The 16,327-nt window shown below is 36.6% G+C and overlaps 1 protein-coding gene across 1 annotated transcript in view; it reads left to right on the forward strand.

The window, feature by feature from the left end:
* Window positions 1-16,327, forward strand: part of LTBP1 (latent transforming growth factor beta binding protein 1) — a 207,563-nt gene that overhangs the window by 152,583 nt on the left and 38,653 nt on the right. The window contains exons 18-22 of the mRNA XM_083349128.1: window positions 4,719-4,841; window positions 7,106-7,231; window positions 9,711-9,833; window positions 11,326-11,451; window positions 15,625-15,750. Coding sequence (XP_083205254.1) covers window positions 4,719-4,841; window positions 7,106-7,231; window positions 9,711-9,833; window positions 11,326-11,451; window positions 15,625-15,750 — 624 coding nt within the window. The remainder of the gene's footprint in view (window positions 1-4,718; window positions 4,842-7,105; window positions 7,232-9,710; window positions 9,834-11,325; window positions 11,452-15,624; window positions 15,751-16,327) is intronic.

Consider the following 16,327-nt stretch of genomic DNA (forward strand, 5'->3'; position numbering starts at 1 on the left):
TGAAACACAAAAATAAAAATAGGAACAAACAATAACTTTTACAGTTTAATCTTCAAATAACTTTAAAAGATAAATTATGTTCTATAACATTTAGCAGTCAAACATCACAAAATGCTCCAGAAGCACAGTAACTGCAGCCTACTGAAAATATTTCAAGTTTTCAGTAGAATGTATATGGAAAGTTTGGAGATGGGAAATTTGTAGTAAAGTCTGTCTAGTTTTCTGGTCTCCAAATATATTGGTGAATAAAGTAGGACATATATATGTATGATGTATGCATGTATGTGAAGGACAGCTGCCATATTATTCATGTGCTTGTGCATAAGCCTATAATAGTTTGTAAAATTTGAGGTAATGTGCAGTATCTATCCATTGTGATTCTGGCAGCATGGAGTCACATCATAGGAGTTGGGACCTGTTATATAGTTAATTCTCCTACTTGTCTTGCTCCATGTTCGATCAGACATCAGACTTTGGGCTTCAGTAAAGGTCTGGAGAATAAGGCTAGTTGCCTAGCAGATGATTGGATTTTTAATGCATAAAGAGCTAAATGTAAGACAGTCTTGCAAAGATTATATCTGCACCTCAGAATAAGTCTTAAATTTTTGGAAATGTTGGCCTGCTGCTAACAATAACAGACTGTTTCTCTTTCTCATCTTTCATAATAACCAGACATCAAGACATAACAAAATAAATGTCGTGGCATTTTTGCATTCTGAATTTCCCTGATCCTGCTCAGTTTCATCTGATGTGCATTTTCACCGAGTCATTTGCTTGTCATGCTACTGTTTATCCAGGAGTGGAGGAGAAAACCCATGGTTGATGCTTTTGACATTGGCCCTGTGTGTCTAAAAAGATCTTTGCTTGACATCATTAATAATAAACTAAAACCAGAGTGTAATTTGTAGTTTACCAAGGAAATATATTTGAGCCTTTGACTCCTTTCCACACCCATTTCATTTCAAGTTTTCCACAGCTCTGTCATAGGCTCATATATAACAGTAAAAGAACAATAATATTTCAAGAGCTTGGCCTGGCTCCTTCAGTCTGTTTACATAAACAGCATTATCTATCTATGTATCTATCTCAAACATTGTTAGATTTTTGTCATGACTCAAGGCAGTTTGTGGAATAGAAAAATAAGATCTCTTAACTCATTGTCAGCCTGGGTGTGCTGATATTTTCACCGCTTTGTGAAATGCAGGCAAGGAGAAGTCCTCCCTATACTTGAAAGTGCAAGATATTCCTCCTAGTCCCTACCTCTAGACTTTATATGGGATGGGGTTTCGATTCTGCTTGGGAGAGACAAACCTGCAAGTACACAAGTGCCAAACCATCTGTTTTAAACCAGCACCTTGAATTGAATTGAATTGAATTGTACTGAGCGTGGAAGCTTATTGATTATAAATGTAGTCAGCTCGGCATAGGTTTAACACTCTACTCCTATATTTTTTTATAAGTTGAGGAAAATGTCCTTTATTATTTTTATAAAGCTATTTTTTAAAATTTTCTTTAGAATGTATATCATTGAATAAAATTAGCTAGAACATATGAGAAATCGTTTTCTGAAAAAAATCCAACTAAAAGAAATTATATTTTTCCGGTATTGTCTAGAATCTTACTGCGTGGCTTTTAGCGTCTGGCTGCAGGGAGAGATAATTTTATTATGTTGGCTTTGACTCTGCCTTTTGGCATCTTCTCCTGTGATGTCTGCTTTCAAGGCAAAATGGAACATTTGAAAATGACAACCAGAGTAGACAAGCATTCCTTGGTACAGCCTTTCATTGTGCTAGTCATTGTTGGCAAACCTTGAGGGACTTATTCAGCATTTTCTATGATCTTAAGCAGACATACTTTTATAGTCTTTCTGAACTTCCACCTATTGGTATACTTCCATCCATTATAAAACCTTCCTTTTTCCCTCTCCTAAAAGCAAAATAAAAAATGCATTGATAAAATGTAAATATAAGGGACATTTCGGGGGGGAGAAACACTGGAAAACTAATTGGATCTTGCATTCAATGGGGGAAAAACACGTACGCATAGTTAAATTTGAAGTTCTTTTTGCTGGCTTTGAATCTACTATCCGAGATTGCATCGTACACCTTTCGTCTTTTACAATAGAGACTACTTAAAATGGCCTCCACTGGTGGTTTCATGGAGTTTTCTTGCTTGTTTTCACTTGGAATATCAAAAGGAGGCATTAACAATGGTAGACTCATTTAATTGGTTTCTACAGGAGTAAACACAGTGGTTTAAGCAGCATTCTTCAAGTCAACATGGGTGGGAATGATAGAGTTGCATTTAACAGATACAAAGTGCAGCATGTTTTTGAGTGCAATAGATACTGCCCCAAACCTGCCTTTCTTATGGTTGTCCAATACAAAACAAATATCACTTAATGAGAAACAGTAGTGTTATGTGAACCGTTTCCAGAAGGCCAAAGCACCTACTGAACCATTTCCTCAAAAGTCCTGTGTTGCTACTATTGTGTAGTGGGTCCGACGCAAGGAAGAGACGCCAGCCGGTGTGTGAGTTCAGCTCTTTATTGAAGGGGGGTAGTGAACTGGGGAATGAGGGTTACCTGGCCTCCTTAAATACGTAGCCAGGTAAGCGGACAGCCAATGGGGTTGGCCCTAGGTTTCCCGCTGAAACCGTTCAGGCCACCGCCCCCTGGTGGCTGTTGCTATGCAGGTGCCTGCATACATAACAGCTACATCTTCTTGAAGGCTCAGGATTGCCCTATCAAGGCCCTTCCTATGAGACAACACTTCTCATACACAGCTTTTCAGATTACAGACTAGCCTCTCTAAAGGTACAGGCTATTGTAATTCATTTTTCCAGTATAAATTTCAACTCAGTTATTACTCAGTACATTTCCAGATGGATTGGATGATAGAATTAGCATTAGAGTTAGGATTAAGAATAGAAGAAAAATTTATTTACTCTGCATTTGAGTGAATTCATCCAATTTCATATTTTTAAATCATAACAAACCAAGATTGAATTTCTCGGAATAATTTAAAATCTTCATTTCTCCATGATGCGCTTTGCCAGCTTAAAAAACAAATTATTATGGAAACAATCTAGTATATGTGTATAAAAATAATGTATACAATTGTATTATATTATACGAAATCGCAAACATATGTGTACACTAAGGAGTTTTGCAAACACAGATGCATCTGCTTGGAGAAATATATATATATATATATACCATAGTACATATATATCTTAGATTTAAAGAAGTGAACAAGAGTAATTGGAGAATTAGAAAGCTGAAAGAAATTAGAAATCTGTAAGAAGAGACTGAAGAAACTGCAGCCTTGAGCAGAGATATTTAAGGCAGAATATAGCAGAAAGAATATGAAAGAATGACACAGAAGTCCAAGACCTGTTCTCTATTATCCCTGGATACAAGACTTTAAATAACAGACTTAAATTACTGGAAGACAGATTGCAGTTGAATATTAAAAAAAACAATGAAAAATATTTGAGAATAAAACTAATTACCAGTGACATTATACATTCCCTTTCACTAAATAAATGTAAATGTGACTAGGGGGGCTTTCGCCCAGGTTCGCCTGCTGCGCCAGTTGCGGCCCTATCTAGACCGGGATGCCTTGCGTACGGTCACCCATGCGCTCGTGACCTCTCGTTTGGACTACTGCAACGCTCTCTACATGGGGCTGCCCTTGAGGACCACTCGGAGGCTCCAACTGGTACAGAATGCAGCCGCGAGAGTTGTGTTGGGAGTTTCCCGATACTCCCATGTTACACCCCTGCTCCGCGAGCTGCATTGGCTCCCAGTTGTCTTCCGTGTGAAATTCAAGGTGCTGGTAATGACCTATAAAGCCCTTCATGGCATGGGTCCGGAATACCTCAGGGAGCACCTGCGGCTGGCATCAATTTCCCTCTGCCCAGTGCGCTCCCACAGAGAGGGCCTCCTCAAGGTGCCACCGGTCAAAGAATGTCAACTGGTGGCCCCCAGGGGGAGGGCATTCTCTGTGGGCGCACCGGATTTATGAAACCATCTTCCGGTTGAGCTCCGGATGGCGCCCGACCTTCACTCCTTCCGGCGCAACCTAAAGACCTACCTGTTCGAACAAGCCGGCCTGGCCTGATGGGTGATGGGTTTGGTTTTATTGCTTTTTATGTATTTTAACTTATAGTTATAGTTCTTGGGCATCTTGTTTAATCTCTTTTAATTTTTGTATTCTTGTCTTTTAACATGTATTGCCCTGTTCACCGCCCTGAGTCCTTCGGGAGAAGGGCGGTATACAAATAAAATTATTATTATTATTATTATTATTATTATTATTATTATTATTATTATTATTATTATTATTATTATTATTATTATTATTATTATTATTATATACATACTGAAGCAGAATTTGATACCCATCTGTCAAAGATGCCCTAATTTGGACCCCTGTACATGCCAAGAGTTGAACTTTATAACACAAATGTTTTCTAATTCTTTTCTTCTCTTCTGATTTCTTTAAAAATAATGAATAAAAACAAGTGTCAGATAAATGGGAATTAACAGATTCATCCATTCCTAGTGGGGAAGCAAACGTGAGTAATAAAAGGAAACTTGACTAAAGTTTGCATTGAAAGAAGTCAGTGACAATTTATTGATAGATTCTGTGGAAAATGTTTGCATCATAGTAAGCAAACAAGTAATGTTTAAAATATATCTTTTCTATTCACAGATGTAAATGAATGTCAGTATAGCAGTCTTTGCACAAATGGCCAGTGCGAAAACCTTGAGGGATCTTTCAGATGCCTTTGTAGCCAAGGTTATCAACTTTCCCCAGCAGGAGATCAGTGTGAAGGTAAAAACATGACTAATACTTATGTGATTTATTTAATGGCAAGAAATCTATTTATTAAGCATAGTCATCCTTGTTTTGGGTGGCAAGCTTTCTAAAGATAATGAACTTCTACAGGAAACAGCCACTTTCAGGTCCCCTCTCCCATGCCTCCTCATAGGAGTGGACCCTTAGCAGGCACCCACCATTTATTGAATAGGATAGGCAGAGACTATTAGGAAATTCTAAGATATTCAGACTTTGAGCCACACTGAACTCTGTAGGTAGTGGCCAACACCTTGAATTGTATGTGGAGATATAACATGGCAGTTTCATGTTCTGGACTAGCTGAAGTTTCTGGATGGTTTTCAAAGGCAACCTCGTGTAGAGCAAATTACAATAATCTAAAAATGACAAGAGTATGAGCATCGTTATTGCTTCTTGTTCCAAATAAGGCTCTGAGTAGGCAAAAGTTCTCCTAGCTACACTTTCCCCTGCTCTTTCTAGGGGACTGCAACCCCATCAAGAGTCAAAAATGGCACTGTCCTAGAGTCAGCTCCTTACTCAGCAGCCACTCCATCCTGTTTAAGTGGAGCTTCATTTCCCCCATCCAGATTTTGATAGCCTCCAAATGGTACATCATGACTTCCACTGTCTCTCTCAAGTCCAGAATGGAGACGTGAGTTACAATACTCAGTTACCTATCTACATATTGATCATACCTCACCCCAAACCTAATTCTTTGGTAGTTTTATGTAATTTTTAGACAAAATAGAGGAAAGAATTAAATCCTAAGACCTTCCATGACCAAGAGCCCATGACTTTTCTATCCCACAACCACTGTCTGGACCTGCCCACTTAGGTTGGAGTGGAACTATCGTAACATTGTCCCCTCAATTCCCATGCCTTTCTAGTAATCCAGAAAGATACTGTAGTCCAGGGGTCCCCAACCTTGGCAACTTTAAGACTTGTGGACTTCAACTCCCAGAATTCACCAGCCAGACAGCTGGTGAATTCTGGGAGTTGAAGTCCACAGGTCTTAAAGTTGCCTAGGTTGGGGACCCCTGCTGTAGTCTACTGAAATCTGCTGAAAGATCTAGGTGGGCAAGAACTGTCTTACTTTCTTCATCCAAGTCCTACCAAAGGTCATCTATGAAAGCAACCAGTTAAGTTTCTGTCCCATGCCCAGGTTCAAACCTGGAGTGCCATGAGTCAGGTAATCCATATTCTGCTAGGCCCTGTGCAATTGCAGCCCCATTATTTTCCCCCAGAAAGTTATGGTTAAAGATAGGATAGAAACTGTTTAACTCTGTTGGATACAGACATCTCCTCTTGAGAAGCAGATGAACCAATGCTTTATAAAGGCCTCTGGCATCTCCCTTTCCTCAAAGGAGAACAGTCACATCTAATTTGCAGTCCCTCTCTAGCTGCTCTAGCTCAGCCAGGTGGGGCAAGCATCCAGTCCACAAGTGGCAAAGCTGAGATTGCAGAGGACCATGGCCAATGGGATTCATGGGATTTAAAAACCTCAGGTAATGCCATAGTGCATTACTTTGGTTATCTTGGGTTCCCAACGAGGGATGCTCACACCCCTTGGGGGTGCGAGATGATACTCCCGGGGGTGCAAAAACTTGGGTTTTCAAAATTATAGTGTATATGCATAATTCGTTGCCGTTATTTTGAACTTTTGTAAGGGGTGCGAGAATATATCAGAAGTGTTCTAGGGGTGCGGGGTATAGAAAAGGTTGGGAACCACTGGGTTATCTCTATAGATTCTGAACTCAGAGTGAGTGTGAGCCATTTTGTTTCTGGAATGAATTTGCAACTAGTTATTCTGCAGCACTGTAGCAATATATGTTTTTCTACTTTTTTGTGTGACTTTTAAATGACTTTTCCTGCCGAAATCCAGATGTTGGCACAGCTGAGCATCCTTAAAGTATGAGAAAGGAAAAAGTTATTGTAAGCTCATGGGTGAGCAACAGCTGAATATGATTGGAGTCAATTTCAATAAAAAAATTATAATAATATTGTGTATCCAGATCCATCCATCCAATTTCTCCCTGTTGGCAACCTGCCAGGATTACAACACGGGCAATTAATACAGGAAAGACAACTTACTCTATCAAGCAACCATATTGAAATTGCTAATAAACTTAATATGTTTTGATTCAATTCTTAATGCTCTTTGAAAATATAAGTACATGAGTGTATTTTAAAAGAGTTAAAAACTGTTAGTTGTGGGGAACAGAGTTTAAATAAATACCTAAATGTTTATTGATTATTTGCAGATGTAGATGAATGTCAGCAACAGCAGCAGCTCTGCAGAAATGGGCAATGCAGAAACGTAGCTGGATCTTACAGGTGTATTTGTGAGCAAGGCTATCAGTTGTCACATGCAAGAGACTATTGTGAAGGTATATTGTAACTTTCATTTTTACCATGTTTTCATTAACCATTCAGCCAAATGCTTTTTTGTGAATTACAATTTTTACACCCTGTGTGTGTGTTTGTGTGAGATAACACATGAAATGATATCATTCAATGCGAAGCATTCTTCCTAACAATATTATTACTTAGAATCATAGGCGTATGATCAAGGGGAGTGGGACATTTGTCGGCCATGTAGTCCAAACTCTTGCTGAGGGCAGAAGACACCTTCCCTCATCCTAAATAATAACTTCAAGCAAAGGTTACAAAAAAAACCACCCAATTCTTACTCTTTGGGGCTACCCTACCACAGCCTTTCTACAGTATAATAATTGTGTAACACAGGGGTGTCAAACTCAATTTCACTGAGGGCCGCATCAGTATTGTGGTTGCCCTCGGGGGGCCAGGTAGGTGAGGCCTGGGTGGGCGTGGCCTACTGGGTGGGCGTGGCTAGAGTGGGTGTGGCCTACTGGGTGGGCATGGCCAGCTCTACATCATTGGCATTAAGGGTGCCTATGGGGGCCTGGGCAGGAGTGGGACAGATCTGGGGGTCTCTGGCAGAAGGGTGGTCTCTGGGCCAGGGCCAAGGCAGTGGGGGGCCGTTCCCTCACTGTTTCCAGGATGGCTTCGCGGGCCGCATGAAACCACTTTGCGGGCCGGATCCGGCCCCCGGGCCTTGTGTTTGACATGTCTGGTGTAACAAATGCACAATTATTTCATCCTTGTTATATATAGTCAATTGTTCTTTCTTTTCACCTTAATTTCCATGGTGGGTGATTTTGGAACATCACAGCACTAGAGAAGGTAGCTGATTCACTTTCATGGGCATATATTTTATATGAAACATTGGACTCTAGTTGATGCCTCCACCCACATTTCTAACATATTTTGTTGGTCTTGAATTGATTAAAGTACCAAACATTATAACTTAGTAACTAAAACAAATATTCTTAGAAACTTGTGCCTGATTTAAATGTAGTATTGTTAGCCAGTGACCAATTGCTGAAAAAAAATACATAAATGCTTTTGCAATTCATGAAATCTGAGTTCTTGTATGATTTAGATTTATATAAGGGGACAAATGGTTATAGCATTTAACAGCTGTGTGGAACATAGACATTCAAAAGCTTTCTTTTCTGTGGAAATACAATTATGGGAATGCTTCTCTTGTTGACATTCCATCTGTCAGACATGTTACATATGGCCTCTTTAATTTTTTACTGCTGGTAAGTGATTTTATATATATAGGTTTGCCCAGAATAAAAAGAGACTTGAATTAGTCTGAGTCTTTCCCCTATTATATTCTTATTTAAACTTGGTTGTCTACCAACTGTGGTTTCCAAATAATCTGAAGCAATTTTTAAAATACTTGGGGGGGGGAAGCTATATGTAAGTCATAGTTTTTAAAATTTTGCTGGCATTCTTATAGCCATGTTCATATTATTGTAACCCTTAACAAATTAAATAACATTTGCCTCCCCTTCATGTTTAATTACAAGACAAGTCAAGTAAAACAACTGTAGGATTGCATGGGATCACCATCATTGTAATATATTTAGTGTCTGGATTTATGAACATGAACTTCATTTACATATGTGTTAAATCTGTTCTTTCATAATTTTTTCATCCAAAATTATAAGTGGTCTCTGGGCAAAGCATCTAAATCATACAAGCACCCACATAATTCAGCTTCATTATCAAGTAATATGATGAGCCGTACATTAAATTATTTAGCTTCTATAAATATGGTACAAGAATTTCTCAATTTATTATCAAAACATTGTGTCTATTTTTTAAAAGGATTTTGCCAGTGCTTTATACAATTTAAGTAACTGAGCATGTTTTTGTTCCTTTTTATTGCCTTTAATATAACAGAAAAGAAAACAGCAAAAGAAACAAAACATAAAAATACATATATTATCAAAAAACAGTAGCATATGTTTAATAAATAAGTGAAAAATACAGCAAAAAACAAGATACAAAAGTATAATGTGTATTGTTTATTGTTAGAACAATAAACAATTTCAATTCTATATATAATTATCTAATACAAATATTATTTGTCTCTGTGTGTGTATAAAATAAACATACCACTAACATGCTTTATTTAACTTACTGTGTTTTGCACAAATGAGTCCTATATTTTCTTACGTATCCATACAAAGTCCATTTCTATCAGCAGACTGCTATTTATATCCTAATACTGTCTGTTCAGCCAATGATGATATACATATGGGCTCCAGTGTTGCCCAAATTGGAAAATTGTTAGCACCAATTGTTCGCTTCTAGTGCTTGAAATTTAGAACATTCTAGCATTATTTGAAGGTAGATTAATATTTTGTTGCCTTTATGGTACCCCAAAACGTACTTTTATGTGAATCACTCAAGCATTCCTCTATCTCTGATTTTTCTATAGAGAGATATTGTTAGTTAAGTATCTTCTATCTGAAATTGGATTTGTTTCAGATATTAATGAATGCGAAGAAGACAAGAATGTTTGTCGTGGGGGAACTTGTATTAATACCAAAGGGTCTTATGAGTGTACATGTCCAGAGGGCTTCCAGTTAATTCCTTCTAGAGGTTGTCAAGGTACAGTATCATTAAAGGATTTCTTTTTTAAAAAAAAAGCTAAGAAACATAATTTTGTATAGTAGAAATTATTGTATGAGTATTCTTGACATCATAGCATTTGTCAAGCACTATCCTGACATTTACAATTGTTTTAAAAGAATTATCCCATAAGTTCAAATTTTACAATTAAAAATTATAATTATTAATATTATAATTATAAATTTAATACATCCTTTCATTTGCATAAGTTCCTGCATAATGGAAGTTGATAGTTTTCCAGAAAAAAAATGGACTGAAAAAAATCCTATGAAAATGAGTATGAGTCCAATTAGTACATTCATCTTAGTATCCATCATCTCCACAAGTATGTAGACAACGTTATTTGGTGTGATGGAAGGAAAGCCTGAATTACCTGCTTCTGTATATTTTAGAATAGTTACCTTGAAAAGCAGGCATACAGCGTGGAAAATGTCAAACTCTACTTGACCTTAACCAAAAGGCTGCAAAACAGTTAAAATTGCCTGAAGTGGTGAAAATTGATCCCAGGAAATTTTCTGTCCCACTTTTATTAGCATTTGTAACATTTACCAACAAGTGCTGGAGTAGACAGGTTCTTGAGAATAGTGGGCATAATTGCAATGTTGAGAACACTCACAAAAGAGCGAGCTTTCAGGAGTTTTTCAGAAACCAAACCTGGTAAACTGTTTCACTACCACTTCTCCTCTAACTCCTTAGAAAAATCTTTCACCATCCTTTTTTTGTATTTTTTTTTCCTGAAATTTCAAAGTACTGGGCTGTAAATATATTCCTTCCACCCCCCCTTAATGGTTTATGTGAAAGCCAGGAGCACTTTCATAAATAAAGATGAAGGTAGAGGCTAGCGTTTTCCTTGGTAGAATGCCAGTCCTGATTTAATTATTTATTTAATGTAATACTTTTTTAAAATGGTGCCAAGTGATGAAAGGAACCTTGCAGCAAGAAGGGAATTGGAGACGTGTTTTGGAGCCAGTGAACATCATAAATGGTGCAGTACTGTCTCCAGTATACTTCAGCTGGCATTATGCTGAGATCAAGCATCATCAAGAAGTCACTGTCGAAAATCAGCATCTTTATGGACATACAGTACTCAATTTGACATTTGTGTTCCTGCTTATAGCATCTAAGAAATACCTGCTATAAGATACACAACTGCAGCCTTTTTGTATTCAGCCGGGTTATTTTTTTAAGTATTGGCATAAGGTGTACTGCATTTCCAAGATTCAACATTACTTTGTTAGGTTAGTGGGAAGGAGAAGAATCCCATTTCACTCTTGGAGGCTAGTTAGTTAGTATGGCACAGTTATCAACCATGCAATTTTTATTACTTGTTAATAAAGACTTTCCTGGAGTTTCCCATATATGAGTATTTCAGAAATAGTAATGGCTATTTTAAATGTTGCTGATCATGTTAGAAGTTCAGGGTTCATATTAATATAAATTTGTTTGGCTTCTGTTTTTGTGTTCCCTCCAGATATCAATGAATGTGCAGGATCCAACCTCTGCTCCTCCCATGGAAAATGTTTAAATACTGAGGGTTCTTTCCGCTGCATTTGTGAACAGGGTTTTACGGTTTCTAGAGATGGCCGAACATGTGAAGGTGAAATGGGTTTGATAGAGCTCTGATTCTTATATCCAATCATTAGTTTTCATTCTTTCTCTAAAAAGATTCTCATAGAACTCCATGCTCTACAAAATTGACAGAATAATATATTTCACTGTCCCACATAATGATTCAGATGAGTTAACAGCAGCACAGTGAAATTTTTTGAGTTTTCTCAGAAGAAGTAATTTAACAGGGTGTCAAACAGTAGTTCCCAGCTCATAACGTTGTATGAGCTGCCTAAGGGCACCAAATGACAAATACCAAATATTTGTCAGAAATATAGATCTATATGAAGCCTTTTATTTAATATGTCTTTGAATATTAGTAGCTCGGATTGGTAGATGGGCTTTTGGTTTGACCTCTGAGCTTGCAGCCAAATCACCAAACTTGGAGATCAAACTAACAGCCCAGCCTTTTATTTCTTTACACTCAAGAATCAAATCTAGCCCAATTCTGTATAAGAATAAGCTACTGCTTTTAGATAATGGATATGGGTTTAGGAGGTTATGTTTTATTAGGTGAGGCCCAACAGGAAGAAAAGAATGAGATTGCTGTCTCTTCTATTAAACCAGGTTAATACCATCGTCTTTCTAACACTATTAAGGGGTAAATGGTCTGGACAAATCCAAGAAAACTACAGAAGAATATGTGGTTCATATTTTGACCATAGAATGATAGCTTTGCAACAGTTTCATTCCCAACATAAGCAGATACTTATTTCTAAATGTTTTTTCTGTACAATTTGGCTTATTATATCCACTAATATCAATGGATATAATCAGGGCTTTTTTTGTCATAGAACGCTCAGAACGGAGTTCCGGCACCTTTTTTGGATGGAACCTTGTAGGGTAGGCAAGGCAGGCTGTATGACGTGTGAGTTCCGGCACCTTTTTCTTTTACAAAAAAAGCATTGGATATAATATTAGGAAAGTCATTGCTGTATGGTAGTTAAGGTGATAGCATGGATTAGGAATATTCACTTTCAACTTCTATCAAACATGGAAGTCGGGCTGACTTTGGGCCGGCCATTCATTCATTGATTCATTCATTCTTTATTCTTTTTTTAAAAAAACATATGTTGTATTAATTTTTTTTAACATAATCACCTTCACATTCGGTAAACAGTGCGTTCTCTGAGTTTACATTTAAGAAACATTCACTAACAGTTGATTTCTATTGTCTATAATCCACATAATAACTTTACTTGATTTCCTCTTTTTCCCATAATGTTCTCTTTTACCAACCTTACGTTAATACAATTCTTGTTATTTTAGTGAATGATGATTGAGTATAAAGTTTTCTAATATTTCTACAGATAATACATCAATATAATATTCCTTTTCTATCTAGTCATTCTGGTTGTTTCATCATAGATCCTGTTTACAGTTCTTGTTTATATTTGTTTTTCCCACAATGTTCAAAACATTCTTACTGGTTAAGATTTTCTCACAGTTAATTACCTTTACCTATTTAAGTCTATTTTTTCTCATGTAAGCCAACCCAATACTTTTACCTTTCTTAAAGAATAAACAAGACAAAAAAAAAGAAAAAATAAGAAGAATAAAAAAATAAAAAGATAGTATGCTACTTAAAATTCCTATTTCTTATAAGCTAGTACATATTTATTTCCAAAAAAATTTCATTCTTTTTACCATAATTAAAAATATATTTAATCTTTAAATATTCCATTTAATAAATCTAGTCTTCTAGTCTTTTAATTCTTATTCAAAACATTTTTTTAATCCATTGTAATTTTCTTAAAGTCAATCACCTTTAAATATCTAAAACATTTCCTTTATATAAGCCATTCCAACTCTTTTATATTACTCATATCAAGAAATAAAATAAAAAGAGAGAAGAAAAAGAAAGTACTATGTTACTTGAGGGGCTCTTCCCTCTTAAAATCAAATTCATACCCAAAATTTTTCTATTTCTTTAACCATATTCGAACAGGTGTTTCTTTTTTAAATATTCTCTCCAACAGGCCCCATCATCTATTTTCTTAACTTTCAGTTTAGCCTTTTTCTTTTGCCCAGTATCTTTCTTAATCAATATGTTCTGCTGAATCAAAGAATCTTTCCATATTCTTGTAGGTGTTACTGTAGATATAAAAGGTAAGACAAGTACAATATCTTTGTGAGAGGCATTTGACCATTCATTTTTGTTGAAAATCTTTTTTTTTCTTTTTCTTTTTCTCTCTGCTTCTCTTATCATTTTTTATCTCTCCAGTTCTAGTGTTTTTCCTCTCATGTCTGCAGTCCATTTTGTCCAATATTTTTTCTTATCCTCAAATTTGTTTTGTGGTGTTAAAGTATAAGTTGTCTTTTCCAAATCCAGTATTTCTTGTAAACATTTTTCCACTTGGGTTAAATCATACTTCTTTGTTTTGTTAGGTTCTATCTTTAAGTCTCTATCCTCAAATTTGTATTCAGTTGTCTGTTTTATCTGTTCCTTCTCTGTTGTTGTTTCCTGGGATTTTTTTGTTGTAAACTTAAATTGGAGATGAATTGGTTTATATTTTCTAACATATTTTGGATTTCTTTGTGGTTTGAAATCATTGTTATTTGAATTAGTTGCAACATATCATATGTCTCCTCTTGAAAAGTATTTATTTTTTCTTGATAGGTTCTTTCTATAAATCTCTGATTTTCCATGATGGTGAAGAATCCAAATTTTCTTTTCTCTGCAAATAGCTTTGGGGTCAGAGTTAAATAGGTAAAGGTAAAGGATCCCCCGCACATGCGTGCTAGTCATTTCCAACTCTAGGGGCCGGTGCTCATCTCTGTTTCAAAGCTGAAGAGCCAGCGTTTGTCCGAGGACATCTCTGTGGTCATGTGGCCGGCATGACTAGATGCCAAAGGCGCACAGAACGCTGTTACCTTCCCACCGTAGTGGTCCCTATTTTTCTACTTGCATTTTTACGTGCTTTCGAACTGCTAGGTTGGCAGAAGCTGGGACGAGTAACAGGCACTCACTCTGTTACACGGCACTCAGGATTTGACCCACCAAACTGCCGACCTTCTGATCGACAAGCTCAGCTCAGTTAAATAGATACTTGTAATCCAGAAAGTTCAAAAAAGTTTTTTTTTTGTTCCCTGATGTTTGTAAGTCTCACTTTGTCTGGAGCCCAGATTGTTTTCTTTTTTGTCACAGCTGTTCTCTGTTGTTAGAGCTTTAAAGGTCACAAGTAGAGATTAGTTTTTTTCCAGATTTTGCCAAGTCCTCTATGAAAGCCATAGCTTATCGTAGTCTTCATCCACCACTAGATGTCAGCACTGGTTTATTTTTCAAATTTTCAAAATGAACAAAATGCCTTTAAAATGAGAATCTTAACCATTCAGTGATTTCAAACTTATCCAAATTTAGGTTTTATAGTCATTTCATTTCATTTCAATACATTTTTGTCCTCCATAAAAGGTTTAATTCACCACTTCCATTAGTAAAAGGTTGGGGCAAAAATCTCCCCCTCTCCTTCACTTTCAGAGGTGTTTTGCTTTTTGGGATTTTTTTTTCTTCAGGAAAGTTGATAAATAGGATAGAGAAAATCAATGTTCTTACCCAGATTCAAACGTGCTGTTTACAATCAGCTTAAAATAGTGCTTTTGACTTTGATTGCTTGCAGCTTGGGCTAGACTCTGAAGTTAGGCTAGCCTTTCTCCTGTTGGTTTCTGGAAGGCTTCTCCTGGACCAATCAGGTCAACCACCATCTCTCCGAGGTCCCCAGGACTTCCTTCCTTCTTTGCAGCCTCTACAGGGTGGCTTCAGGCCCATTTAGAGTCCCCTAACAGGGAAAAACTCAGCCGAAGGGCATGGAGTCCCGAACCCCTTGACTGCTGTGCAGGACCAGAAGTTTCTTTCATTCTTTATTCATTCATTCATTCATTTATTCATTCAATTTTTATAGCCACCCATCTCACATACATGGCTCTGGGCAGCTTACAAAATTAAAACATAAACAATAACAATATCATTTTCTTTCAGTCCAACTCAGTCTCACATGGCTATTGTTAGGAAAAGGCTGCCTTGCTCTTAGAGTAAAGGCAGAAATAATAATAATAATAATAATAATAATAATAATAATAATAATAATAATAATAATAATAATAGTAATAGTAATAATAGTAATAATAATAATAATAACCGCCAAGTATAATTTGCTATTTTCAGATATGGATGAATGTGCAAACAATACTATATGCGGTGACCATGGTTTCTGTGAAAATTCTCCCGGCTCCTACCGCTGTCTTTGTTATCAGGGATATCAATATCTGCAGGACGGGCAGGGTTGTGTGGGTAAGTTGTTAAATTTTAACAATTTTCCTTAACAAATCAATTTTCTTAAGTTTCTTGTTATTTTTATTATGTACAGAAATAAATAAATTTATGAACAACTTTTTAATAAGGCACCCATTATCTTACCTTTTTAGAATCCTTTTGTGAAAACATCAGACTGTTCATACATTTTGTTAATATTATTGGCATAATTTAACTTTTTAAAGTTTTTAAAATTTAAAAGGGAAATACAAATGACAAACCAAGAGAGCAATTAGGATAATGGGATAAAGGAACCATAGTGGCGCAGTAGTTAGAATGCAGTATTGCAGGCAAACTCTGCCAATAGCCTGGAGTTTGATCTTAACAGGCTCAAGGTTCACTCAGCCTTCCATTCTTCTGAGATTAGTAAAATGAGGAACCAGATTGTTGGAGGCAATGTGCTGACTCTGTCCCAAATTGGGTCGCCAATAAGGAGGCTACATTGTATGGAGATGTGAGAATAATATGCAAGATCTAGAATAGGATTGTTTTGGACCAAGATCACAAAATGAGAACGAAATCAGAACTACCTGAACATTGGTGGCACAAATACTTT

This window comes from Vipera ursinii (assembly GCF_947247035.1).
Source record: "Vipera ursinii genome assembly, chromosome: 1".
NCBI lineage: Eukaryota > Metazoa > Chordata > Lepidosauria > Squamata > Viperidae > Vipera > Vipera ursinii.